Source organism: Molothrus aeneus, chromosome 23 (assembly GCF_037042795.1).
Source record: "Molothrus aeneus isolate 106 chromosome 23, BPBGC_Maene_1.0, whole genome shotgun sequence".
NCBI lineage: Eukaryota > Metazoa > Chordata > Aves > Passeriformes > Icteridae > Molothrus > Molothrus aeneus.
Genome location: NC_089668.1, coordinates 2,815,764 through 2,843,349, shown reverse-complemented (window position 1 = coordinate 2,843,349; position 27,586 = coordinate 2,815,764). Strand labels below are relative to the sequence as shown.

General features: G+C 62.5%; 1 protein-coding gene across 3 annotated transcripts; it reads left to right on the top strand.

Moving 5' to 3' along the window:
- The first annotated feature begins 493 nt into the window (after nt 1–493).
- Nucleotides 494–27,581, top strand: DLGAP3 (DLG associated protein 3). 3 transcript variants are annotated; one of them, XM_066564698.1, is made up of 12 exons: nt 494–511; nt 15,886–15,967; nt 18,592–19,666; nt 20,591–20,793; nt 21,265–21,379; nt 21,479–21,713; nt 22,188–22,528; nt 22,636–22,721; nt 24,037–24,461; nt 24,777–24,868; nt 25,069–25,212; nt 25,561–27,581. In XM_066564698.1, exons 3-12 carry the CDS (start codon nt 18,647–18,649, stop codon nt 25,777–25,779), a joined length of 2,880 nt encoding a protein of 959 aa, XP_066420795.1. In that variant the 5' UTR covers nt 494–511; nt 15,886–15,967; nt 18,592–18,646; the 3' UTR covers nt 25,780–27,581. The 3 variants fall into 3 exon arrangements, with proteins under 3 accessions (XP_066420795.1, XP_066420794.1, XP_066420796.1); XM_066564697.1 differs by lacking the exon at nt 494–511 and adding an exon at nt 5,648–5,755; XM_066564699.1 differs by lacking the exon at nt 494–511 and having other exon boundaries at nt 13,576–15,967; nt 21,313–21,379.
- The last annotated feature ends 5 nt before the right edge of the window (nt 27,582–27,586 follow it).

The following is a 27,586-nucleotide window of genomic DNA, read 5'->3' as shown; positions in this document are numbered from 1 at the left end:
CAGTCCGGCTCTGCAGGAATTTCCACGGGCGGGTACCCCTTGTCTGGGTGCCAGTCCGGCTCCGCAGGGTGCCTCGGGGGATGCCCACGGGTGGGTACCACTCATCCCGCGCCCGCAGCATCTCCCCGGCCCCACGTGCGGCTGCCCCCGCTCTCCCCCCCGTGGGGTCCCGGGGCGCCGGGAGGCGGCGGCAGAGCCGCACCGGAGCCATTTTGCGCCGCCGCCGCCCGCTCTGGCTCCCGGGGAAAATCCACCGCCGTGTCTTGGCGGCGCCGCGGCGGCCCCGCTCCGCTCCCGCCGCTCCGCGCCCGCCCGCGCTGCACTGCGGGGCCGCCGCCACTCGCATGCTGCCGCCCGCCGCGCTCCCACGCGCGGGGCGCCGGCCCGGGCCGAGCCGGGACCAGCCGAGCCCAACCGAGCCGGGCCGGGAGCAGCCGGGCCGGGGGCGGCCGAGCCGGGCCGTCGGGGAACCGCCCGGGAGCCGCCGGAGGATGTAGGAGGCGGGAGCGGGGTAAGAGCGGCGGGGGCGGCCCCGGTGCCGGGGGTGCCGCGGTGCCCAGCGCAGAGCGGGGGCCGGTGCCCGGGCTCCGCCGTGCCCAGCGGGGAGAGGGGGGAGGAGATGCGGGAAGCGGTCCCGAGGGTCCGCGGTGCTCAGTGCGGAGGGGGCTCTCACCGACGAGGCACCGGAGCCGTGCGGAACCGGCCCCGCGGGAACGGGACGTGTCACCTGCGGACCCATCCGGCCCCGCCGAGCGGGTGTCCGGGGGTGAACCGGGGAGGAAGGAACCGGGGGGTGGCCGGGGGCGTCTCAGCGGTACCGTGGCGCTCAGCTCCGCCAGGATTCCCCGGTGGGTGGGGGAGAGGGGGTCCCCATCTCCTGCTGCCCGAGGCACTGGGGAGAGCGGCACAGCCCGCAGCCCCTCCAGCCTCCCCTGGATGGCGACGCCAGCCATCCTGCGTTCTCCCGTTGCGGAGGGCTCGGGGCAGGCCCAGGACCCCTCCCCACCCACCGGGCTCCCCCTCCTCATCCTGCCGGGGCTGCGGCTCGGACCATGCCCGGCCGGGTGCTGAGCTGTGCCCATCACCGTGCATGCAGGCGCCGTGGTCCCAGCCAGCCTGGCAGGCAAGCAGAGCTTGGAGGGCCCCTGTCTGGCTGCTCCCTCTTGCTGCTGCCTTCCTTCCTCCAGACTGTTGGGGTTTCTTGGAGGAGTCGGTCTGGTCCCTCCATCCTGTGCCAAACCTGCAGAGCAAGTTGGTGCTGGGACCGCTGGTGTCTCTCCATCCTGTGACATCCAGCCCTGCATGTCACCTCCCTTGTGGGGTCCAGGGCTGTGCTGCCCACAGCTGATCCCTGCCTGTCTCCTGGCCAGGAAGAGGGGACAGAGCCTGGCTGGTGGGGGTTGGTTATCCCTGTGGGAATCCAGGCAGCCTTGCTCGGTGTAAATGGGAGCAGGATCCAGTCAGCAGTGCAGATTCTCCTTTAGGAAATTGATGTAATTTTTGGTCTTTCTCAGTTTCTCACCCCCATGCTCCACTGTTCCCCCCTGAATGCATCCATGGTTCCCAGCCCTTGAGGACTCTGTGTGTGCAGGGATGGAGCAGGGGAAGGCCACTGGGAGATGGGCATGGCTGCAAGGAGCATGTCAGCCCTTTCAAGCTTTATTACAGCGCCGGCAGGGCTGGGAATGCAAAAATAGCCATCAAAGTGACCGTGGAACATCCGAGCCTGGAGGGGCCCCTTTTGGCTGTGGCGGTGGTGGGAGCACTGACGTGGGGAGATGTTGGTGTGAGCCAGCTTTGGGGCTGCCCTGGGTGTTGTCACCCCACTGAGCCAGGGCACCAGGACCAGCTCCACGTGTCCCTGCTCTGGTGAACAGGGTGACAAAACCGTGGTGTCCCTCTCCAAGCCTGGGCGAGGTGGTGCTGAGCTTGGTGCCCAAATCTCCCTCCTGAGTGCCAAGGCTTGTGCCACGTGGACTTGGAGGAGCAGCCCCCAGCCCTCTCAATCCTCCTGCTGGGCCTGGCTCCCAGCAGCTTGGGCAAGGCACGGGGTGAGTGGAGGGTGTTGGGAAGCCCAGCCTGGGGGTGTTTGGGGGGCCCTTCCATCAGCAGCTCAGAGGCAGAGCAGTGCCAGCACCTGTGGGATGCAGAGCCTGTGTGGGTGGCTGGTGGCTGTGCTGGTGAGGGTCTCCCCAGCTCTGCCCACCCTCAAGGGCAGGATCAGGCCCCGTGCTGGGGTCTCCTGGCCAGGTGGAGCTGCTGCGGTGGGGGCTGGGGCTCCAGATCCAGGTTTTGCAGACGCTCGCATCTCTCCAGCAAGCTGAGCCGAAACCCTGGATCCCACCCAGCCAGAAATTTGGATCTGGAGCCAAAGGTGACTCTTGGCCCTTATTGCCAACACGGGAGAAGCTAAAATCTGGATCTGAGCAGAAACAGGAGGAGCCTGGATCCAGCGCAGGGGCTGAACGTGTGGCTTGTGCTCCTTCTGGCCATCAAATTGGATTTCCTGAAATAGCCTGTTGAAGACCAGAGCCCAGCAGGGACCGAATGACAGGTCACCAGGGGTGTGGAAGCCCCATCACGATCCTGGCTGCCTGCTTCAAGACGTTGGCAGCCAGCAATAATAGTAATATACGGTGCCATTGCCGGGAGAGCGCAGCGCTGGAGAGCTAAGAATAGCAGGCGAGACGTGCCAGCAGAGGGGGACTCTGGGCCGGGCGGGGGCCGGGGCTGCGGCTGGACGTGCCCTGGGGGACACCCCGGCCATGGGGTGGCAGCTCCTCCGGGCGGGAGGACATCCCTGTGATGCAGGTGGCTGCGGAGGGCAAGGGGAAGGGGATGTGGAGAGTGCTTGGTGCTGCAGAGCCTGGGTAGTGCCCCTTCAGCCTGGCCTCTGGGCTTTGCCATCCCCAAGAACCAGGTGTAAAGCCTGCTCTGATAAAGTGGCCTTCAGATCTCGGCCATCCCAATGGCCCTGTGATGCCTGGTCCCTCTATGAGCAGCAGCACAGGGGGGCCAACTGGAAATCCATGGACAGGGCAGACAGCTCAGCACTCCACACCCACCTCCCCCAAAGCAGGCAGGATTGAGCCCCTTCTGCCCAGTCCTGCTCAGCAGCTCATTCCAGGGCTGCACAGTGTCACTGGCAGGGGACAGAGAGGGCCAGGCCACCACAGGTCCAAAAGCTGAGCTCTCTGTCAGCAGCCACAGCACGTGGCAGTGGAGCAAGTGCCCATCGGGGTAAGGAGAATTAATTTGTACCTTCCCCATTTCTGCAAGGCCAGGGGTGCTGCAGCACCCCGTGTCCCCCTCCCACAAGCAGCTGTGCTCCTGCAGTGCCTGTGTCAGTGCCTCTGCAACCTGCCCTCAATCTTAATTAGATTTTCCACGTCGCCCCCCAGCTCACTCCTCCCCAAATGCTGGAGCAGGAAGAAGCCATGACATGGTTTCTAATCAGCTTCTGAATTCAGATTCCTTTTGGCTGTTGTTGGAGGCTCCCCTCAGCCTTTGTTTGGTGCTGCCCGAGCAGGGTCTGGGAGCCCTGGGAGCGAGTGGCTCAGCAGCTGGGACACCCTATGCAGACCTGCTCATGTTTGGTGACAGCAACTTCAGGAACACCCCCAGCACCTGCCAACCCCATCAGAGAGGCATCCTGCGGGCACTGTGGCTCTGCCCAGCACTGGGCACCACTGCTGTGTTTTCCTGGGGTTCATTCTGCATCACTCCTGGGTGGGAGCTGGGCATGGTGCCCCGTGGCTTGTCCTGGTGTGGCTCCACTGCAGCCAGTGCCGTGCCAGGTTTGGCTCTGCCTCCAGCACCCAGACCTTGTCAGCAGCGAGTTGTGGCTCTGAGCAAAGCCAGGGGATGCAAACAGTTCCCAGAGCTGCCATGCCCCAATTAATAGCCTGTGAATCACAGTGCTGTTGGAAGAGCAGATGTTTGTGGCGGGGTTGCCAGAGCTCAGTGCTTCACCAGGAGTCTGCTTGGCCTTAAATTGGCAGCTCTGGGCAGCGGGTGGTGACGGGGCCTTGCTGCCTGCCTGGCCCTCTCCTGCAGGAGGATCAGGAGATGTTTGGGCTGGGAATCAGCTGAAGTTTTTGGTGGGCAGAGGGAAGGGGGAGAACAGCCTGTGTGTGGGCATGAGGGGTGCTGTGTTGGAGTGAGAGGACCACAAGAGCTGAAGGTATCGAGTCCCATTGTGACAGGACCTGCTGATTTCCCAGTCTTGGGGAACCTCTCCTCTTCCCAAAGGGATGCAGGTGCTGTGGTGGCACAGAGAGTGCTGGGGCACTTGTTTGGTAATGGTGAATGGTTGGTACTGGGGAAACACTGTATGCCTTGGAAGTGGCTGTCCCTGCTGTGGTTGGTGTCCCCAGACGTGGGGCTGGGGTGAGACCCCATTGATGAGCCCCAGCTTGGTGCCATCTGTGCAGCTGAGCTGAGGGGTGGCCTCAGTTTTATGTTTTGTTCATGACACCCATCTGCATCAGGGCCCTCTCTGGGTGGGGGCACACTGGGGACAGCCCCATGGTGGGGGAAGCACATGGTTCCCCTGCAGCAGGTGTGTGTGGGGAGCGAGGGCAGCACTCGGGGGCCTGTGGGGTGCACAGCCATGTGTGGGGTGGGGCACGTGGGATGCTGTGAGTGGGAGCAGCCAGGTGCACACGGCCATGTGCAGTGATACAGAGCTGCTGAGTGTCCATCTGTGTGTGCAGGGCCCTGTGTCCGTCCATCCATCCATCCATCCATCCATCCATCCATCCATCCATCCATCCATCCATCCATCCATCCATCCAGCAGTGTGTAGGTCTGTGTGTCCATCTGTGTGTGCAGGGTCCTGTCCTTCCATCAGTGTGTGGGGCCATGTGTCTGTCTGGCCATGCAGGGCCGGGTGTCCATCCATCCATCAGCCTGCGGGGCTGTGTGTCCATCTGGCTGTGCCGGGTGTCTGTCCATCCGCCGGCCTGCGGGGCTGTGTGTCGGTCTGTCTGTGCAGGGCTGTGTGTCCATCTGTGCAGGGCTGTGTGTCGGTCTGTCCGTGCGGGGCTGTGTGTCAGTCTGTCCATGCAGGGCTGTGTGGCTGTCTGTCCGTGCAGGGCCGTGTGTGTCCGTCCATGCGGGGCTGTGTGTCGGTCCGTGCAGGGCTGTGTGTCGGTCTGTATGTCGGTCTTTGCAGGGCTGTGTGTCAGTCTGTCCGTGCGGGGCTGTGTGTCGGTCTGTCCGTGCAGGGCTGTGTGTGTGTCCGTGCGGGGCCGTGTGTCAGTCTGTCCGTGCGGGGCTGTGTGTCGGTCTGGCCGTGCGGGGCTGTGTGTCCGTCTGGCCGTGCGGGGCCGTGTGTCGGTCTGTCCGTGCAGGGCTGTGTGTCGGTCCGGCCGTGCGGGGCCGTGCGTGGGCGTGCGGCGCTGCTGGCGTGGGCAGCCCCTTCCCGGGGGTGCTGTCGGTGCGCGGGGGTGGCCGAGCGCGCCGGGGAGCGCGCGTGGGTGTGTCCCCAGCGCGCGGGGGCGACGGCTCCGCCACCGCCTCTCTCCGGCTGCGAGGTGCCGGTGCCGGTGTCGGCACCCGGAGCGTGGCCGCCGCCGCCGCCGCCGCCGCCGCTGCCGTGGGTGGCCGTGACCCCGGGGACGCCTCCGGCCTCGCTGCGCGGCCTGGCCGCGGCATGGGCGGCCCGCGGGGAATTTGCAGGATCACAGGGAATCCATCCTCCGGCTCCTGCCCAGCCCAGGCCGGCAACTTCATGGCTTAGCAGCGGCGGAGGGTGAGTGGGGCGCTGGGTGGGAGGGGAGAGGGCCTGGCTGCGTGCAGGGGGCTCCGTGCCTGGCAGAGCCCCAGTCCTGGGAGAGCCCTGCTTTGTGCCCAGCGGTGCCAGTTCAGCGAGATCCCCCGGCCCGGGCAGCCCACAGCCCTAACCCTTTCGTGGCCAAATCCTCCTCCCTGGCAGCCACGTTCTCTCCTCGGTGTGCAGCCTGTGGCTCCCGGCCAGCCCTCGCTCAGACGAGCCTCGGCACAGCCTTGAAGCTCGCCCGACCGGGATGGGGAGATCCCAGCCCCGAGGTCTCTGCTCCTGTTCCCTGCAGAGCTGGGCTGGGGGCTGTGTGTGCTGTAGGGGCTGTGTGTGCTGCAGGGGGTGTGTGCTGGGGCTGGGGGCTGGGAGCTGTGAGAACTGGGGGAGGGGATGTGCTGAGTGGGGGCTGTGGGGAGCAGGGCAGGGCTGCCCCTCTGTGTATGTGAGGGGCAGGGTCCCCTCTGTGTGTGTCTGTGTGTCTGTGTGTCTGTGTGTCGGTCCGGGGATGGAGCTGGGGAGCCCCAGCTCTGCCTGCCAGACGGCCCCGCTGCCGGGGAGCGGCACAGCCGGTGCTGACATCTGTGCTTCGAGCCCTGCCTGTCTTCAGTCGGCTCCTTGGCACAGTCACAGTGGCAGTTGGGTCCCTCTGTGCCTCTCCGTGGATTCCCCCATCACCCTGGCTCTCCGTGACACAAACCTGTATCTCTGCTGTGTTTCCTTGGAGGGGAAACTGAGGCAGGAGGGAGGGAAGCAGCAGAGCCCTCTCCCGATCCCTGTCATCCTGAGGCTTGATCCCACGCCTCACCCTGGCTTGTTTTTTCCTGCCAAGTGATGCCAAGAGCCAGAGGGGAGCGAGGGCGTCCTGGGACACAGCTCTGGGCTGTGTCTGCCCGGGGCCCTGGAACCACCCAGTTCCTCCTGCCGCTGTCTGGCACAGCCCTGGCCTGGGGCTGCCACAGGGGCTGCTGGCGGGGACACCAGTGGCACGTGTGGTTGGGTACTGTGGTGACACTGGTGGCAGTGGTGGCTGTGGCAGTGCTGCTCACGGTGGGAGTTTATCGTGGTGGGACTTTCTAGTGGAGGCCATGGTGGCAGTGGTGGCATGGCGATGGCAGTGGTGGCCATAGTGGCAGTGGTGGCTGTGCTGGTGGCGGTGGTGGCCATGGTGGCGGTGGTGGCCATAGTGGCAGTGGTGGCCGTGGTGACAGTGGTGGCCATAGTGACAGTGGTGGCCGTGCTGGTGGCGCTGGCCATGGTGGCCATAGTGACAGTGGTGGCCATGCTGGTGGCGCTGGCCATGGTGGCCATAGTGACAGCGGTGGCCGTGCTGGTGGCGCTGGCCATGGTGGCCGTGCTGGAGCCGGGCGCTGTCCGCGGTGCTGATCCCCCGAGTCCGACCCGCAGCACGAACAGGCGGCGGGTCCCGACCCTCTTTGCCCCCGGGGTGCCCCTGAGGTCCCCCCCTTCCCTGGGCACGTCCCGCCCTGCCCCTGCCCTTTGATGTGCGGCAGCTCCAGACAGGGCTGGCGGGGCGGGAACCGCGCGGAGCTCTGTGCCCTCACCCCGGCTGTGCTGTGCCCGGCACCCACACCCTGCCCGCCGGGCTGGGCATGGGCACAGCCTCCCCTCCACGGGCGCTCTGATCGTCCCGCCGGGCAGGTCGGACAGGGACGGGCTGGAGAGCGGGACAGGGCAGGGCAGGGCGTGTGGGGACATGGGCCACCAAGGCTCCAGCACTCCCTGCTGGCTTTGGGACAGCCAGGGAGGGGCTGCCGGCCCTGCCCGGTGCTCCCGGGCACGCACGGGTTGGCTGATGTGCCTGAAGCAGCGCTGCTGGTTGGTGACACTGGGCTCACCTCGGCCCCCCAGAACCGTGTCCCCAACCGCAGTGCCGGTGTCACTGCTCCCAGAACAAAATGTCAACCCATGCAAATGAGACTGCGGGAGCGGCTGATTGAAGGGCCCTGCCCCGCCCCGGAGTTGCAATCAAATATGCAAATGGCTCCCGAGGAGGCTAGTGAAGGCTATTAATAGCGGGGATGAGGCTGGGAGAAAGCGTGGTGTTCCTGAGGGAACGAGCTGGTTCTGCTTGTCCCTCTGCCCAGCGTGTCCCTCTGCAATGCCTGGGCAGGTGACAGGTACTCCCTGCAGGGAGCCCAGGGGTTGCTTTGGCCACCAAACCCTTTGAAGGGCAAGTGCTGCCCGTGTGCCCACTGCCCAGCGTCCACAGGGAAACCCAGAGGGACAATCACAGCTGCTGAAACCCCTGGGCTGAGATTTCAGCCCTGGGGAGTCCAGCCAGGGGGGATGAGGTGCCCAGAGGGACCTGGGCTCTGCTGGGGGGGTTCCTGTGGCTCAGCCTGGGCAGGGAGCTCAGCCTGGGGCAGCTGTCACCATGCTGGGGGAGGAAGGGGCTCCCTCCCACCCCCCACCCTTCACCCTGTGCTTCCACACCCCCCTCCCTCTCCTGGTTTCCCTTGTTGCCAGCTCCAGTAAGAGCACAAGGCACTGGTGGGAGCCACACTGTCCCCAGTGTCCCCAGCCAGCCCAGGGGTCTCGGTGTGCTTGACCTCTGCTGCAGCCCCTCCACCCCATCTCTTGGGTTTTGGGCTCCAGGAACCATTTGACCTTTTTATAGAAAATTGCGGAAGTCAGGCTGGAGTCAACAGTAACTAATTATTTAAAATCTGAAACTGGAATAATTAGCCCAATTAACAGTCTCAGGTGACGTCTGATTCCATCTGATAACGGCCCGAGGAAGAGGGAGAGTAATTAACCTGTCAGCCTGACATTTGTAGGTCAGCACTGGCTCCTCATGATGTCGGGGTGGGCACAGGGGTATTTTGGGGGGGTCCCATCTCTCTTGCTGCAGGGGATCTGCACCTTTGGGGGTCCCAATGGAGGGAGGAGGCTGTGGATGAGCCCAAGTGGTACCTGGGGGAGATGGGCTGGGGGGGACGGGGTGCTGGGCATGGGCAGGGGCTGAATGTCCCCCAGAAATGCCAGAGCCGCTGGAGAGGCAGCACCTGTGGGCCTTTAAGGTTGCTGTGGAAACGGGGCTCTCGTTACCAGGAGGAGCCTCCTGCTTTCCAGGCAGGGCCCCCATCCCTGCAGGAGGGGATCCCCACCCCGGGCACCTGGGACTGCACAAAGCCCCGGGGCTGTGGAAGGGACACGGCCAGGGCATGGCTGTGCCCGTGCAGGAGGGTGGCCTTGGGTGGCACGGACCCCTCAGTCCAGCTTGCCCTTGGCATGGCCGGTGGTGCCAGGTAGGTCTGGGCACACACCTGGACACGGCTGGACCCACATGGGCACATATGGACACACGTCCATCCTGACCTGCCCGTGCAGCCCAGCCCCTTGGGGACCCTGTCCTCACACCTCAGCTGGCACATGGACCCAGCCTGGCGCTGGGGCTGTGCTGGCTGCCCCCTGGCAGGGCACAGGGAACAGAGTGTGCCGAGGCACAGCCCCCGGCCACAGCCCGGTGCCGCGCTCAGCTCCTGGAGTTTTAATGAGGTAAATTGTATAAAAAGCTCCGTTTGCCCTAAATGCCCATCCCTGCGTGAAGCTGCTGCAGCACAGCCCGGGCACATCCCTGGAGCTGGGCAGGGGGCTACGGGGCTGGGCACACGCTCCCGGGCTGGGCACGTGGCAGCAGCAGGAGGAGGAGGAGGACGAAGGCGGTTTAGCACATTTGCAATCATTTCCCTCCTCCCCCCCAAGTTTACAGCTTAGCTCAGCGGCTTATCAGCCTCCAATCTCATTAAATCAGGCAAATTGTAGCATCTGATATTTTATGGAGATTAAGGTGTGCGCCCAGACTCTATAATTATCGGCAAAGATGTATTTACAATACCTTGTTGCTAGTAAACAAAAAATAACTTCGGATCAAAGCTCTCTTCCAGGGGAATAAATCTGCCCATCGACTCCTCGCTGTGGAGCACGGCAGGGAGACACCCGGGGTGGGTGGGCATCGCCGGGGGGACACGGAGGGGGGCGTTCCGGGGATGTCCCCGGTCCCACGTGGCCGCTGTGAGTCCCCTGTGCTGGAGCCATCCCCAGGGTCTCCCTTGCTGGCATCTCCCTGGTTGCACCCACCCCTCCGGCCGCGGCTCCAGCGGGGATTTCCACCGCAGGGACCTCCCCGCTGAGACAAGCCTGGGATTTATCGGCACATGTGCGTTGCCCCTGGATTCCTCACGGCGGTGGCAGCGCTGCGGATTACCGATGTGGTGACGCTGGTTTATTGCTGCTTGAAGTGGATTTATCCGTGCGGCAGGGCCCGGGCTGGCTGCTGGTGTAAATCACCACGGCACGGGGCCGGCGGGAGCCTCGGGGCTGTGGCTGCATCCTCGGCATTCCAGCCTCCCTGGGGGTTTCGTGGCTGGGCTCCCCACGGGACCATCCACTCCACAGCACAGATCAGCTGCCCCTTCTCCATCTCACTCTTGTGCCCACTGAAACGAGAATAAAATGGTGATAATGCTGCAGACGTCCTCTGGAAAGGGCTCTGAGGCAGATGAAAAGCCCTACTTAAGAGTGAGGCCATTATTATTAATAACTTGGAGCCGGGCTGTAAATTCAGCCGACACAGCTATTATGGGAAATGAACCTGCTCCTCCCGTGCTGGCTGCCAGGTGTGGGATGGGGATGGAGAGCAGGGCTGGATGGCCCCATGGCTGCTGCTGGGCCGTGTCCACAGCTGGGGCAGCATGGCCAGAGGGGGCAAAGACACTTGACTCCATCTCTGGGATGATTTCTTGGCTTTTTCCTGGAAGGCTGGAGGTGTGAGGGAGGGATACTGGGGTAGGAAAGGACGTGACTGAGCTTTGCAACGAGGCTGAGACCTGGCCCAGGCTCAGGTCAGGGGTGATGCGGGGTGTGAGGAGCATGGGCAGAGCCAGGTGCTGGGACAGGCCAGGGTGGCACCGCTGAGGCTGGGCAGGACCCTCCATGGCCATCCTGGGCTGACTCTGCCCATCTGAGGAGCATCCAGGGCAGCATCACGCCTTGGCAAAGGTTGCATTAAAACAAAAATAACTCGGTGCCATTCAGTGCCCAGCGCCTGCAGCCAGGTCAGAAAACCACAAAGCTGTTGCGGCTCCCGTTCCATCGGGATGACTTCACCTCTGGCACTGCCACCCCTGAGCAGGGCAGGTGGGGGCCCAGGGTGGCAGAGCTGGGCATGGAGGGGGCGTGGAGCGCCATGAGGTGCCACAGGGGTGTCACGGGGGTGCAGAGCATGGCCATGGGCTCGTGGTGCTGCCTGTACCCAGCTCGGGAGCTTCTGCGGGGGAACGAGCTTTGATATAAATATCTTTTTGCTCAGCACACGACCTACTTTCCAGACAATGCCATTAGCCTCCCGACTCCCTCATTCATCTTCTGCCGTCCTCCCCCAGCCCTCCCTGCGCTGGCACCCGCGCCAGCACCGCACACAGGCCATGGAGGGGTGAGCCAGGATGGGCACCCGGCTCGGTGGCACCCTGGGGACCCTGTGCTGGCCTTGGGGACATCCAGCAGCCCCATTCTCACAGCTGTTGCTGCCTGTCCTCTGCTCCTGCTGTGGCTCGGTAGAGGGTGGCTGGGTCCCTTGGGGGTTTCTCCACCCCATCCCACAGGATACTCAGGTGTGTCTCCTCCCTCTGCCTCCAGCCCCATTCCCTGCCAAGTCCATGGCCTGGGTGGCAAATGGCCCCATCCAGGGACATCCTCAGCCAGGCCCAGCCTCGTTGGGTACATCCTGGTCAGGGCAGAGCGGAGCACAGCAAAGCAGCCACGCATGGGGCCAGGGGGAGGGTGTGGGGTCAGGACCCCTCCTGAGCACCCCCAGAGCTGGTGCTGGGCTCACACACACGTGGCTCATCCTAGGATGATCCTGCAGGAGCTCCACGTGCTGGCAGAGGCTGTGCTGTGCCGTTGGCAGTGGTGAGTGGCTGGTGGGATTGGGGGCAGGTGGGGCAGGGGGTGACCAGTCCCACTGCCACGACAATGCCCAGCCCCTCTGGCTCGTGGGGATGGCTCTGACACCAGTTTTCCCCCAATAGCTGGAAACATCTCTCCAGGCCCACCACCTGCACACCTCCGTGCACCCCTGGGATGAGCCCCCGCTCCTCCCCTGCAGCTAAAATTAAATATTCAATTTGTATTGCTGGTAAATCCTGCAAATCTCTTTTATCTCTAAGCTGTTGTAGCAGGAATATCGGTGGTGTAATCTCCATGGGGGCTCATCCCACTGCCCTTCAGAGTTCCCTGGCTTGGACCACACTCTCTTTTCCCTGCATTTTGCTCTGGGATGCTTCTGGATGGTGGAGCAGGTCTCCAGTGCCAACAGCAGAGCTCCCCATGGCACCCATGGCACCCATTCTGTGGGTGCTGCTGGCTTTGGGGACAAGGGTGTGCATGGTCCCCAAATTGTGATGGAGGTGCTCTTGGCCCAGGTGATCCAGGTGGTCCCACCAGAGCATCCCCCACGCCTGCTGTGTCCTCACTCAGCAGCCATGCCCCCCTCCCCGTGCTCTGTCCCCGCGCTAAGAGCGTTGTGCAGAATTATGTATTTAAATATTTAGGTTTTCATCAGCTTTGCAAATTAAGCCCATCCATTAAAGCGGCAATTTGGGTCCTCTGCTGGCAAGCTGGGCTGTGCCAAGCCTCGGGCTGGCTGTGCTCATCCCAGCCCTGGCCCCAGGGGATGCAGCCTGGGAATGGGACGTGACGGCCCCGAGCATCCCTGCTGGCACAGGGACCAGGGCTCTGCTTCCTCCCCGTTCCTGGAAACTCCAGCCCCTGTGGGCCCTTGGGAGGGGTGTGGTGCCCTGAAGGGAACCGGTTGGGCTTGGTGTTATTTGGGATTGGTGTTATTTGGGGTGGAGCAGAGAGTGCCTTGTCCCGGATGAGGAGCAACGCTGGCGACAGGTGAGAGCCCTGGCTCAGCTAAGCAGAGCAGGGATGGCAGTGCCAGCCTGCTGGGGGCTCAGTGGGAGTGAAGCTGGGCAGGGAAGGGGCAGCCTGCCCCGGGGCTTGGAGGAAATGGGCAGGAGGTGGTCGGAGTTGTCACTGCTGCCATGCTCAGTGCTAAGGCTGCGCTGCCCCCAGCTCACCAAAGAGGCTTTGGAGTGATCCCTGGCTTAAGCCATTACACAGCATGGCTGGGGAGTAAGTGGCTCTTTAAGCCTTGGGGCCTAGCTGGTGCCTCCATGTGGGTGGGAGGGAAAATGGGGGTGATGGGGAAATGGGGTTCATCCAACACCAGGAGGGAAAATGGGGGTGATGGGGAAATGGGGTTCATCCAACACCGCTGCCAGCTGGGGTCCCTGGCACAGCCACAGGGCCTGAGGGAGCTGCCATGGCCCCCAGTGCCCCTGGCACAGGCAGATTTAACTCCTGGGAGATGCTGGAGCCCATCTGGGGCACTGCTGGTGCCTGGAGTGCCCATGGGAGTGTGGGCAGAGCCCCAGGGCGAGCACAGCACAGGGGATGTCCCTGCTTGTCCCTTCCCTTCACTGCAGGTGAACAGCAAGCTATGGTCTGCCCCTGGTGTCACCTGCCTGTCCCCCTTTCCACCAAGCCCTGGAGGCACCACAGGAGCTGCTGGCCCCAGGCAGTGTGGGCAGATGTCGAGTGTGCCATGGGAGGGGAGCTGTCCGTGGGCATCACCAGTGATGGGTGCTCATCTGTGCGCCTCAGTGCCCACAGTCCCTGTGCCAGCTGGCAGGGGCTGGGCTCCCTGCAGCCCTGCCTGGCCTGGGGGTCCCTCCATGGGCATCTCCCAGCTCTGTTGGCTGCACTCCTGAGGCTCTGGCTCTGGGGTCCCACCTCTGGCAGTCGATGCCCTGTGTGCCATGTCCTGTGGCAGGATGAGCATTGCTGCAGGGCTGAGGGGGCTGGAGCTGCCTGTGCCATGGGGCTGCTGGATTCTCACCCCTGCCAGCCCTTCCTCTGCTGCCATGGCCCATTCCCTGTGCCACCTCTTTCCTTCTCAACCAGCTTCCCATTCCCTGTTCCACCTCTTTCCTTCTCAACCAGCTTCCTGGCACCTTGCTGCCATGCCCCCAGGCCCAGATGTTCCCCATCCTAAAGGGCTTTTGAAGATGTGGCTCTTCCACCAAGATCTGGTTTGGGCTTTGCAGGGATGGAATGCCAGGCTCCTTTCTTTGCCTTGGCAGCTCCAGGATGCTCCAGCTCCTTTGCACACCCAGCACAGCAGCTCTTACCCCCAGAGAATCAGGTCTGGGGCCAGGGTGGGTGGTCCTGGGCCGTGTGTGCAGTGCAGGGAGGGGGTTCCTGTCCCCCCGAGGTGGCAGCAGGCAGAGTCAGTGGTGTTGTGGTGGGAAGTCCCCGCACTGGCGGCCGTGCAGGGATCCCTGGCAGCTGGGCGCCTCGTGGCCGTATTTCCTCGCTCTGCTCCAGGAGTAATTGCTCAGATGGGGACGTGGGGCAACTCCCATCCCTCTCCCGGCATGGTAATGAGTGAAGAAGACTCAAAGACAAATGGCTCATTAAGAAGCAGTGCTGCATTGCAGGATTTTTCATCCCACCAACCGCTGCATCAGCAGAGGCAGCACCTCTCGCGCTCGCTCTCCCAGCCCTGGAGAAGGAGCTGTCAGGCAGCTGGGGCTGGTGCCAAAATTAATCATGTGCTTAATAACGTACCCAGCCCGTCAAACGGCCTGTCCTCAGCCTCCAGGCTCTGGAGCAGGGTGGCTGTGCTGGACTGGAGCCCTGGGGCATCGTGGATTTGGGGTTGGTGCCTGGGAAGTGCCCATTCTGGGTGAGAAGGGATGTGTCAGGGCAGAGCTGAGCCAGGGGAGATGCCCCCAGCCTCGGGGTGCCAGAGCCCCCCAGTTATGTCAGGGTGTCAGGGTCTTCCAGATTTTTTGGGGTGCTAGAGCCCTGCAGCCCTGTCGAGGTCCCAGCCAGCTGTGCTGGCTTCTGTGGCCTTCCCAGTGGCCTCAGTAAACACTTCCTGCTCCACTCATATTTGCAAATCCTCAGCTTGTGTTCATCTTTCATGACTTTTAACAAATCTTGCCTCATCCCATTTTTCCAGCGGTGCCCGGTTGGATCCTGCCCCTCACAGCCCTCTGCAGGCAGTGCCTGCCTGCAGCTGCTCTGCTTTCTTTTATTAACAGTAATTGGTTTTGATTTCCTGATTGCAGCCAGTGTATTTTCTGTGATCTTTGCATCCTGCTCACACTGTTTTCCTCTTTCCCTTCTCCTCTTTCTCTTTTTGTTTTTCCCCTTCCCCCTTTCCTTTTCATCTTTTTTCCCCTATTCCCTTTCCCTTTCTTCATCTTTTCCCTTTCCCCTTTCTCTTCTAAATTTGGTGATCTCTTACTAAGCCCCTCTTTTTTCCTCCAGACTGAGTAAATTTTACTAATTCAGCCTCATAAAATAACAGAGCAATTAGTAATAAAATAAAATGTTTGCTTTCCACAATCCTTCTCACTTACAAAGAGCTGGGAAAGAGTAAATAGATTAAAAGCACGGTGGAAAGGACCTGGCGGTATTCCATATTTATTTTCTTCCGAAGACCGTAGATCAAATTTGTTCAGCCCCTAAGTGGGAAAACCACTTTATTTTATTTTTTTTCCCCGGCTCCAGCTCGCTCACGCTGCGTGTTTGTTCTCTCCCGCTTTCATCCCAAGCCATAAAGGTCCCCAGCAGGACCCAAGCTGGCAGAACCTCGCATTAATTTGCAGAACGGGCCGAGCTCGCACTTCTCCCGGGCTGGAAGGTGGAAAAAAAAGTCCCTTTGGTGACGCTGGGAAGGCGGGGTGGCGGGAGGAGGCTTTGTGGAGCGAGCGGCCGGAGCCGGAGCAAATGAAAGTCGATGGCGAGGAGGCCGCTGGGCCGGCTCTGGCACCCGCTGGCAGGAGATTGCATAACAGGATGGGACTGGGGACGGTTTTGGGGCTAAACTGGGTGAAACACGTGGCCGTGGCCGTGCGGAGCTGTCCCCGTTGCTGCGCTGGTGTGGGGCGGCCTCAGGGGAGGATGGAAGGCTGGGCTGATAAAAAACACACAGGGAGGTGGCTCAGGCTGGTTTTGGGGGGGAACACCCTCGCTCTGGCTTCATCCCCATCCTGTTCCTCCCCCAGAGCTGCTGCCCCAGGGATTCCCAGCGTGGAGGAGCTGCTGCTGGTGAGACCATGAGGACAGCATCCCCCTGAGCGCCGGGCGGTGAGTGCCACCAGCAACCTTCACCAGACCCCAGCAGGGGCTGCCCACGGTGGGGCTGCTGGGGAAGGGCAGGGGGCCAGGACCCCCCGAGTGCAGGGCCACCAACCCCAGCTCTTGGGGTTGGACCTGGAAGTGTTGGAAAGCCCAGTCTTGCCCTGTGTCAGGGTGGTTTGCCAGACCCAGACACTGTGGTGGGGTTTTGGTGTCCTCTCACATCCCCGCTGGTGTTCCTGGAGCTGGAGGAAGGATGGGAGGATCCTGGGTGCTGTGGGGTCCCAGGGAAGCTCAGGCTCCTGGGGGGTCTGCCCTGAATCCCTGCAGCCCTGGGGCTCAGCACGGTGCTGCCTCCAAGGCAGGGATCTCATGGGGCAGCTGCTGGGAAGCGGAGCTGCCTCTGCCAAGTGCTCCCATGGGAAATTAAGCAGGAGGCGGAATTTCAGGATGGCCTGGAGCACCAGGGACTGCGAGCCCCTCTCCTCCCTGAGCTGACCCTCACAATGGGGAGAGACATCAGAGGGAGGTGGTGATGGGGAGCCACTGGTGGGAGTTTCTCCAGGCTGGAAGCAATAAAGGCGAGGAGTGAGTTATTTGTAATGGTAATTATGCTCTTCCAGTTTATCCTAGCACATAATTGTGTGGGCGGTAGGTTCCCACTGGTGGTAATTACCCTGGTGTTAAATGGCACAAAATTCAGCTGGGCTGGGTGTTTCCCCCTTGACTTAAATCTGTGCTTTGGTGGCACAAACCCCTCCATCCCAAGGGCTGCTCAGTGCGTTGGCCTTTGGAGGGACACAGCTCCAGCTCTCGGCCATGTGCCCATGAGGAAGCTCTGGCCAGCCTGCCCCAGTGCCACTGCCAGCCTGCCCGCCCTGCCCTCCTGGCACAGGAGGGGACAGGAGTGGGCTCTCTCATCATGACATGAGGCCGTTCCTGCTGGCGCATGGGATGGGTACCCTGTGCTGTGCCGCCCATTCTGAGCCCCACAGGGTCTCTCCCGACCCTTTCTCCATCCCGAGGTTGCCCTCAGGGAGCCCGGCTGGTCCCTGGGCAGGCCATGGACGCCTGTGTCGCCTTGGTGAGCTGGGACACGGATCCTCCAGCACGACGTGTCCCCACCCGCTGCCGGCGCTCCGCAGGTGCGGGGGAGCGGCGGCGCTGCCTCGCCTCGCCCGCGGTTCCGGCTTTGTTGAATTCCTGCACCTGCCGAGCACAAAAGCCCGGCGGGCTCGTGCTGACAGGCTCCGCAGATATTTTGACTCCTTCTTGCCGCCGCGGCAGCAATATTTGGATCAGCTGCGAGCTTCCCTCCCCGAGCAGGAGATGATAGCTCAGCCTGCGGAGGCAGAGCTGGGCTGGGAGCCTGTTTGTCTGTCTGTCCTTCCATGCTGCTGCTCGATCCCAGGCCAGGGAGGCAGCTCCATCCCACGCTGCCGCTCCTGCTCCTCGCAGCAGCTGTCTGGGGAGGGGAGAGGATCCATCTGTACCAGCTGCACCTTCCGCTCAGCAATTAGGGAGCCTTGTTAGAGCAGGAGCGGGATCTGAGGATGGGGAGCAGTGCAGGATGGAGCCATCCAGCCTCAAAAGAGCTGGGAAGGAAGGTGGTGGTGGCGGCTTAGGGCAGATGTGTTCCCAGGGCCCTGTCTGCTGCTCAGGGCCAAAACGCCACCGCTGCCCACTCCCACACCCCTTGGGGACCCTCAGCTGCTCTCTCCTCCCACAACCCCTTCCCACCAGCCCTGGCCCTCCCAGTGTCCCTCGTTTCCAGTCTCCATGGTCAAATCCCCACGTGCCACAGGGAGCATCCCACGGTCACCTTTCCCTGCAGCCAGTATGGGAGACGTGCTGCCTGCAGCACCCTGCCTGAATCTGACAACAAGAGCGTTAACGACGCCTGTTAATTAGCCGAGATACTCTGGAGAATAAGTAATTTCCTCATTTACAGTCCAACCAAAGACAGAGCCTTTGAGGGGCTGCAAGGCACACAAACCTCCATGCGTGCAGGCGGCTCAGCCTTGGCTGGCACAAGCTCAGCCTGGCTCAACACCGTCCATCCTCCTGCTTCGCCTTGGGGCTGCCCAAACACAGCACAGCCACCTCTGCTCCTGGCTCCCCATCCCGAGGGCTTGCAGGGAGGAGAGCCCTGGATTGTGGGTCTCCATGTGGGGCTGGATGGAGACATCAGAGCTGGGCCCCCCCGCGCCCCGCGGCAGCTCATTAGCGGCGCTGTGAATCTCAACGGCTGAAAAACCCAGCCAGAGCCGCTTTCTAATGGAGAAACACTTCATAATATTTGGTGTTGCAGAAGAAAACAAGGATCTGCTGATGGCAGCATGTCCTCCCTTGCCGTCTGCAGGCCCTGCTGCCTGCATCGCTGCTGGCAGCACCTTCTCCTTCCCACTGCCCCCTCCGAGCACCTGAGCTGGGGGTAACCCCAGGTGCCTGGCCCAGGCACTGTGCTCCTGTCACCACATGGAAAGCCAGAATTCTGGCACGTCACAGGGCTGAATCTTGCCCTGGAAGCTTCCCAGCCTTCTCAGCTGGTTCTTGTGAGGTAGCCCCAATGTTCTGCTGGTTGTGGGGGTGTAGAGGGGATCTTGACACTGTTCTTGTCCCTGTCCCCACAGATGAGCCCGCAGGGGCATCCCGGCAAGATGCCGAGGCTATGGGGTGGGTGCTGAAATGATGAAGGGCTACCATGGGGAGCGTAGCCAGACACAGCCCTCCTCCGGCCACCGCTGCCGCTGCATCCCTGACAACTGCGAGCATCCCGCCGACTGCATCCCCGAGGGCCGGCCGCCCTACCTGCCCAGCCCCAGCGAGCCGTGTTCCCTGGAGCATCCCTACTGCCCTGGCGCGGGCAGCGAGTGCCCGGGCGGGCCCCTGAGCGAGCCGCCCTCCGCCAGCGCCAGCAGCACCTTCCCGAGGATGCATCACGCGCAGCAGCAGCAGCAGCAGCAGCCCTACGACTCCTGCGACGAATGCATGGCGACCGCCCACCCCGCCAGCAAGATCAACCGCCTGCCCCCCACGCTGCTGGACCAGTTCGAGAAGCAGCTGCCGCTGCACCACGACGGCTTCCACACGCTGCAGTACCCCCGGGCCGGCGGCGCCGAGCCCCGCAGCGAGAGCCCCAGCCGCATCCGCCACCTCGTCCACTCCGTCCAGAAGCTCTTCGCCAAGTCCCACTCCCTGGAGGCGCCGGCCAAGCGGGACTACAACGGCGCCAAGATGGACGGCCGCGGGGACGGCTACCACCACCACCACCACCATCACCACCACCACCACCACCACCAGTCCCGCCACGGCAAGCGCAGCAAGAGCAAGGACCGTAAGGTGGACTCCCGGCACCGGTCCAAGATGTTGGGCTGGTGGAGCTCCGACGACAACCTGGACAGCGACAGCAGCTACATGGTGTCCGGCCGGCACGCCGCCGACCAGGGCACCCAGTACTGCGTGGACGCTCCCGAAAGTGCCTTCAGAGACTTGACCTTGAAGAGTCTAAAGGGCGGCGGGGAAGGAAAATGCCTGGCCTGTGCCGGCATGTCCATGTCTCTGGACGGCCAGACGCTTAAGAGGAGTGCCTGGCACACCATGACCGTCAGCCAGGCCCGTGAAGCCTATCCCAGCGCCGGCAGCACCGAGAAGACCTTGATGCTTCAGGAAGCAAAGGCCAAAGACCGAGCGTACCAGTACCTGCAGGTGAGGGGCTGGGCAGGGTGAGAGAAGTGGGGCTGACTGTGCTGTGGGACGAGCCAGGGCTGGGACCCTCCATGCAGCAGCCTGGGGTGCTGTGGGGATGCTCCAGCTCTGCTCCATGTTCCCAGCACCTGTGCCCCATTCCCATGGCCCCTATGTCCCCTCGAAGTCCATCTGCTGCCTCCTGCCCTGTGCTGCATTTAGGGTCAGACAGCTCTGTCAGCTCAGGGCCACCAGCAGTCCTGTGTCTGCTCCCTTGTCACTGCTTTTATCCTGCCTGTGTGTCTGGCTGGGTGCCACTGCCTGCCTCATCACCGGGCTCCCTTCTAGGTCACCCCCCTTCCAATTAAAAACTAATTAACTCTTCTCTCCCTTTCCTGGGGGAAGGAGACAGGGAGCAGCAATGTTGTTCTGGCTGGGAGTGGGGGTGGCCAGGGCCTGTCTCCATTGGCAGCAGGGGCATTGGGGCAGGGTGCCGGCCCCATCACCCTGGCTGGGGGCCCCAGGGGACACCATTCCCCTGCCACTGCCCTATAAGGACCCCGTGGTGCTGGCGTCAGCAGCACGTGGTGGCACTGGTGCCCGATACGTCAGGCGGGTGCTGCGCTGGCATGGGTGGGATTTGGCCCAGACGCTCCTGCCAGAGGGGCTGTGAGGTGGGAGCTGCTGCGCCGCCCTGCGTTGTGGGAATGGGGAGCTGTGCCTGTTAGGAGGGATCTGCTGTCCTGGATTTTGGGGCTTTCCAAAAGGGTCAGAGAGCCCAGGGTCTGTGCCTGCATCTCTGGGGTGCATGGGGAGGGCAGGGGAGCTGGGCACACGTGCTGGATTTGGGCTGGATTTGGCTGGCAGGTGCATCCCACCTGGCTCTGCATCCCACCTGTGGGACCCCCAGCCACCACATCCTCCCACGCTTGCCTCCTGCTCCAGGTGCCGCAGGACGAGTGGAGCGGGTACCCAGCGGGCAAGGACGGGGAGATCCCGTGCCGGCGGATGCGCAGCGGCAGCTACATCAAGGCCATGGGCGACGAGGACAGCGCCGACTCGGACATCAGCTCCAAAGTGCTGCCCAGGGCGGCCACGCGGCGAGACAGCTACCGCCGCTCCTCCAGCGCCGACCAGGCCAGGACCAAGTAAGGGCTGCTGCCTCCCAGCCCCGTCCCAGCTCTGCAGGTGGCAGTGGGGCCATGGGCCAGGGCTCCCTGGGAGGACAAGTGGCATGTCCCTGCTCACGGCATTGTCCCCACTCACAGCACCCTCCCTGCTCACAGCATTGTCCCCGCTCACAGCCGCACTGCCCAGCGCAGCAGCACCCAGCCCCGTCCCTGCTCTGTGTCAGGGCACTGGGGGGTACATGGCTATGCTGGGCTTTTGGGAGGGACGTGCTGCTGCAGCCACGTGCAGACCGTGGGGAGAAGAGGCATGTTCAAAGGGGGATGAGTGAGACGTGCTCCAGTCCCTGTAGGTGACAGTTTTGGGGGCAGTGAGGAGTGGGGACAGCAGCAGTGGCCAGCGGGAGGATCACTGTGGCTGCGTTTCCCAATGCTCTGCTGGAATGTGTTGCTTTTGGTGCGATCCCTTCTATTCCCACTGTCTCTCATTAGGTTTGCAAGTAGGCACTATTCTGATTCATATATCTGTAACTGTCCCAGCTGCTGCACGCCACCGCGAATGCTCCCGCGGGGACAGAGCTACGGCCGTTCCTTCACCACCGGCCAGGTACGTCCTGTGGCTCGGGTTCCACGGGGCAGGCTGGGGCAGGGATGTCGCTCTGAGCATCCCCTGCCCTGGCTCAGCCTCACCCACCGCTCTCCCCAGATCAACGACGAGCTCAACCACCAGTTTGAGGCCGTCTGCGAGTCGGTGTTCGGCGAGGTGGAGTCGCAGGCCGTGGAGGCGCTGGACCTGCCCGGTTGCTTCCGCATGCGGAGCCACAGCTACCTGCGGGCCATCCAGGCAGGCTGCTCCCAGGACGACGACTGTCTCTCACTCTTCTCCATGTCGGCCCCTCCTGGGCCGCCCATCACCAGCAGCATCCTGAAGCCCAGCACTTGTGAGTCCTGGGGGGTGGCGAGGGCTTGGCCGCGTGAGGGAACCCCACATCTCCTTGCCTGCTCACCTGGGCACCTGCCAAGGGCTGCTGCTGCCCTCCTCCTGGCCCTTGATCCCTGTAGTGCCCAGGACAGGGTGTCAGTGTCCTGCTCGTCACTCAGTCCCAGGCAGGGGGGTGCTCTGTGTCCCCAGCACCCATTTGCCATCCCCTCCTTCTGTCCCTATCTCTGCCCCTTGCTGCAGCAATGTGGCCAGCGTGGGTCTGGGGTGTTTTCCAATCCCAAAACCTGGTCAAACAGCCCCTCTGAACTCTGGCCCACATCTAACCCAGCTAATGGGCAAACCCTGTGGGGCCATGATCCCCGTGCTGTGGGAGGAGACGGGCAGCATTCCCCGGGGCCCCTGTTCGTGGCGGGAAATGAGCAAGTGTCTGTGTTTTCACGTGCCTTTTCATCCTGCGCCTCTCCCACAACAGCCTTCAGTTACAGAAAAGCTCCACCTCCCATCCCTCCAGGAACCAAAGCCAAACCTCTCATCTCCGTCACGGCGCAGAGCAGCACCGAGTCCACCCACGAGAGTTACCTGCCCAGCGAGGTCGCCCGCAGCCCCGCCTGGTCCAAAGATGCCGCGGCCCGCTGCAACTCTGCCGAGAGCCTGGAGAGCTCCAAGGTGACGGCCGTGGCCCTCGACCTGCCCCCAGTCCAGCCCCGTGCTGCTCCCAAGCCCTCCACCCTCATCATCAAGGCCATCCCAGGCCGGGAGGAGCTGCGGAGCTTGGCTCGGCAGAGGAAGTGGCGTCCCTCCATCGGTGTGCAGGTGGGCTCTGCTCCTCCCTGCGGGCTGCCCGAGTGCTGTGGGCCGTGCTGAGCCACCACGCTGCGCTTTGGGGCTGCCCTCCAAGCTCTCTCTCTGCCCCTTGGCAGGTTGAGGCCGTCTCTGACTCGGATACGGAGAGCCGGAGCCAGAGGGAGTTCCACTCCATTGGGGTGCAGGTGGAGGAGGACAAAAGGTACCACGTGGCTGCACTGATGCATTGGGTTCCCAGGGGCTTCCTACACACCACTGCTACCCCACAGCTTCTTCTCCCTCTCCCCCCTGGCTGAAACCCCAGAGCTCAGCAGCATCCCCATCCCAGGCCAGCTGCCCCCACCTGGAGCAGGATTTGGCCTTTCCTTTGTCCTCTCTGCTGCCCAGGGGAAGGGGCTGCCCTATTCCTGTTTCCTCTGCTGGGCTCAGCCCTTAGCTTTGAGCCCATCTGCCAGGTGCAGATAAACCTTTGGGCGTTTCTGTAGCTAACCATGACATTTTGGCTGGGATGGGAATGCCAGGTGTGCCAGAACCTGCATGGCCTGCAGGAGGGGAGCTCTGGCATTGTGCCCATGCAGCCTGGTGCTCCTCTCCATCCCTGGTCCAGCACTGGTAGCCATGGAAACAGGCTGAGAGCAGAGGAGATGAGGGACTGGCAGATTGCAGCTGCTCAGGGTTGTGCCTGTGGCCTTGAATGCTCTGGGATCCACCCCGGCATCCCCAGCCCCATCCCACCTATGGGTGTCCCTCACCCTGCCCCTGTCACTGTCATACCTGACAGGGGTGATTTATTAAAAAAATATGGATATTGATCTAGTACCAATATCCAACTGTGATGGGCAAGAACTCTCTAACAGTTTAGAGTTAGAAAGTGTGTGCTTATTGTGGGATAGCTCCCAAATACACACTGCAATTTACAGGTGATTACAGAGTCCTTTTAGCTCTACAAGTATTGAATACCCAAAATACAAATGCATATTCATAACTTTGGTATATCCCATTCCCCGCTTCATATGTTAATTAGTTCAAACGCTATTAAGCATGTGCAGTTTGTTCCTTGAAATGGGTCGGTGGTCCTTTTCATGGGGAGGGGTCCCAAAATGAGGAAGTAAATGAAGTCTTCCTCCTTCTGACCTTTCTACCTTTTCAAGGCAAATATGACAAATGAACCCTCGGTAGAACTCCCATTCCCGTCTTCAATTGGTTTCAGAACAGAGGAGGCCACATGTTGTCTTATGTTCCTAAAAGCTATTTATCAATTTCTATATTCTTCATTATAAACACAGCTAACCAAACATTGTGCTGACAAGCAATCAGTTATCAGTTAACTACCAACTCTTAACTTCATCAAGCCTAACCATTTATTTAAATTAACTCCAATAAAGCTTATCTCTAACTAAAATCTTAACTCCTCTAAAATCTCTAAATTCCTTAAAGTTTATGTCTCAGGGGGATGGGACAGTGAGGGACTGTCCCATCAGGCAGTGAGGGTCCCCACGCTCTCCTTGTCTCCGCAGGCGAGCGCGCTTCAAGCGCTCCAACAGCGTCACAGCGGGCGTGCAGGCGGACCTGGAGCTCGAGGGCTTCACCGGGCTGGCCGTGGCCACCGAGGACAAAGCCCTGCAGTTCGGGCGGCCCTTCCAGCGGCACTCCTCGGAGCCCGAGTCGGGCCGGCAGTACGCCGTGTACAAGACGGTGCACACGCAGGGGCAGTGGGCGTACCGCGAGGATTACCAGCTGCAGTACGACACGGTGGAGGTGCCCCGGAGGGATGCCTGGATCGAGCGGGGCTCCCGCAGCCTCCCCGACTCCGGCCGCGCCTCCCCGTGCCACCGCGACGGGGAGTGGTTCATCAAACTGCTGCAGGCAGAGGTGGAGAAGATGGAGGGATGGTGCCAGCAGATGGAGAGGGAGGCGGAGGACTATGACCTGCCCGAGGAGAGTGAGTCGGGTGGGCTGTCACAGCGAAGGGAGGGGCTGGGGATCCTGCAGAGCTGGGAGGGCACAGTCATTGTCCTGCAGTGCTCCCACCTTGGAGCATCTTCCCTGCCAAGGCTGATCCTGCAGAGCTGGAGGGGTGCAGTCATTGTCCTGCAGTGCTCCCACCTTGGAGCATCTTCCCTGCCAAGGTTGAAGGGGTTGGGTGAGGGCAAGAAACACCGGGAAACCCTCTGGGTCTGGAGGGATGTGAAGGAGAGAAGTGACACGATGTGTTGGAGGGCTCTGAGCTGCCTGTGACTGTCTGCTCTCCCCCCAGTCCTGGAGAAGATCCGGAGCGCTGTGGGCAGTGCCCAGCTCCTCATGTCCCAGAAGGTGCAGCAGTTCTACCGCCTCTGCCAGCAGAACATGGTGAGTGTGGGCAGGGCAGCGTGCCAGGGGCCAGCTGTGCTGGGGAGGGGGTGTCTCATACTTTCAGCCAGTGACTATGGACCACCATGGAGGAGAGCTGGACACAGAGCCAGCACAAGGGGCTGGCATGGCCCCATGGCCAGCAGAGCCAACATCCCACTGATGGATCAGGATGGCACTCTGTCCCTCTGTCCCCACAGGATCCCAACGCATTCCCTGTGCCCACCTTCCAAGACCTGGCTGGCTTCTGGGACCTCCTGCAGCTCTCCATTGAGGATGTCAGCATGAAGTTTGGGGAGCTCCAGCAGCTCAAGGCCAATGGGTGGAAGATCATGGAGCCCAAGGTGAGGGCAGGGCTCTGCCACTGGCACTTGTACCTGTCACCTCTTCCTCCCTCCTCATCCCCAAGCACAACTGCACCCAAACCACTGCTGGGCTCTCACTGGTGGCTGCTTTTAGCAAACCCTCGAAAAACAGAGCTGGGAAAAAGCGAGGGTAGAGAAGGGCTGTTCTCCCACTGATGTATCCCAGCGAAGGGCCAGGCAAGGGTCCTGGCACAGGATGGATAAAGGGATGTGCAGCCCTGCCTGGCAACCTGCGGGAGGGTCTGTGGAGCCTCTCAGCATGGCTTAAGCCCGCTGGGATGCCCATTGCTGGGAGGTCCCAGCCTGAAGCCCCTGTTGTCTGTGCAGGAGGAGAAGAAGGTGCCTCCCCCGATACCAAAGAAGCCGCCGCGCTCCAAGGTGCACCCGGTGAAGGAGCGCTCCCTGGACTCGGTGGACCGGCAGCGGCAGGAGGCCCGCAAGAGGCTCCTGGCAGCCAAGCGAGCCGCCTCCTTCCGCCAGAGCTCGGCCACTGAGAGCGCGGACAGCATCGAGATCTACATCCCCGAGGCGCAGACCCGGCTGTGACCGCAGCCTCCGCTTTTCTACCCGGACTGGACGGCGCGGCCGTAGCTCACTGTGATGGGGGGCCGCGGGGACACCCTGGGGCAGCTCTTGGCCCCACTCACAGCTTCTCTCTTTTCTATCTTAGCCCTTTCGTGGATCCGACGGCGGGTGAACGCAAAGCCCTGTTCTGCCCCGTCCCCTTGCCCCCCACTGCCCGCATGCCCCTGCCAGCCTCTCCTGGGGTCCGGGGCTCTCCCTCCCTCCCTCTGCCCTCCCTGGGGCTGTGTCCCAGCTTTCTGTCCCCTTCCCACTCCCCAGCCCTTCTGCACAGCCGCCCCTGCATCCCAACCCAAAGAGAGGTGACCTCCAGCCCCCGGCCCCGCCGGGCTGGAGGGGAGGGGGCTGCAGGCAGGCCCCCCCGCCTCTCTGTACTCAGTGCAATCCCCTGGTGTGTGGCGGGGAAGGGCCCCCAGCCCCTGCCCGGCCACAGCCCCCCAGCCCTGCCCTGCCGGCACGAGGCTTTGGGACGTGCTGGGGACAAAGGGGTCCCCTCGCTGCTCCCCCCGCCCGCGGCTCAGGTGCCGTGGGGACCCAGGGCTCCCTCCCCTATATACATATATAAATATAACCCAAGGAATAAACCAGAAACTACACGTGACCAGCGCTGTGTCCTGCCTGGTGGGACGGGCCAGAGCAGCAGAGGCCCCCCGGTCACGGCGAGCCGCCCCGCTTCCCTCGCACGGAGCATCGCCACGCGCTTCTCCCCTTCCCGCTCAGCCCTCCGTCCCCTCAGCCCATCCCTCATCTGTCCGTCCTTCCCTCCTGCCAGCCTGGAGGCCAGGAGCACCTCTGCAACGTGGCACTAGCCAGGGACAGGCAATAGCCCCCCCTCCCGTGCCTTGCTGCAGGTGGGAGATGCTCCCCCGGTGAGCCCACCTGCAGTGACAAGGACCACACTGGGCTTGGCACCAGTGGGTGGGACCGGGGTGTGGGCATGGCCAGCAGCTGTCCCTTGAGTGTGGAGCTAGAGACACCCTCAGGGCGACACCCCTTCCTCCTGAGCTCCCGGAGCCCTGTGGGGTGGGACACCCCGGGATAGGGCTGTCACCTACCTGATGCCTCTCAGGGCCAAGGGACACCCTGGGATGTGGCTGTTCCCAGCTCCCCCATCACTGTGCACAGAGCCAGGAACAGGGTGGAGAGCTCCCTCCAGGGCAGAGCAGCGTGGTGGGGCAGGAGGCTGCATCTGCCTCATCCCTGTCCTTAACCCCGTCCTCCAAACATCCTGTCCCCCCCCTCAGTGTCCCTTTTTGGTCCTTTTTTGGTGGCAGAGGGGGGAAGACCCCACCCCTGTCCCTCACTCTGCCGCGCCAGCAGCCCCACGCAGCATCACCAGCCACCCCCCAGGGCAGGGCCAGTGGGTGCCAGGTAGCTCCCGAAATCTGGGGCCAAACCTCCCGAAATCTGGGGCCAAACCTCGCCCAGGCCCTCAGGCAGGGCGGTGGGGTCAGAGGCCGCTGGGGGACGCCTCGCTGGGGTCCCTCGCTCCTGGGGGTCCGTCGGTGCTAAACACCTCTGTGACGGCAGCACCCACTCAGCCACCCAAAGCCCTTCCCCACCCCACTCCCCCTGCACCCCCAATTTAGGGATGTGCCTGGGAAGGGCCCCCGGCCCCCGCCCCGGCCAGCGCCGTGCAGTGACCGTGACACGTGGCTCCCTTTTTATTGTAACGAACCGCCGCAATTAATAAAGATGACTTTGGTTACTCCGGGCCAGCGGCCGCTTCCCTGCGGGGACACGGCCGGCACCGGGCTCGCCTTTCAGCTGT

What these genes read in the sequence shown, in the direction of transcription:
- DLGAP3 (XM_066564698.1), top strand. Translation starts at nt 18,647, where the DNA reads ATGATGAAGGGCTACCATGGGGAGCGTAGCCAGACACAGCCCTCCTCC. An exon ending in GCCGACCAGGCCAGGACCAA is followed by an intron (nt 20,794 to 21,264) that starts GTAAGGGCTGCT and finishes GTCTCTCATTAG; the next exon opens with GTTTGCAAGTAGGCACTATT. An exon ending in CAGGTGGAGGAGGACAAAAG is followed by an intron (nt 22,722 to 24,036) that starts GTACCACGTGGC and finishes TTGTCTCCGCAG; the next exon opens with GCGAGCGCGCTTCAAGCGCT.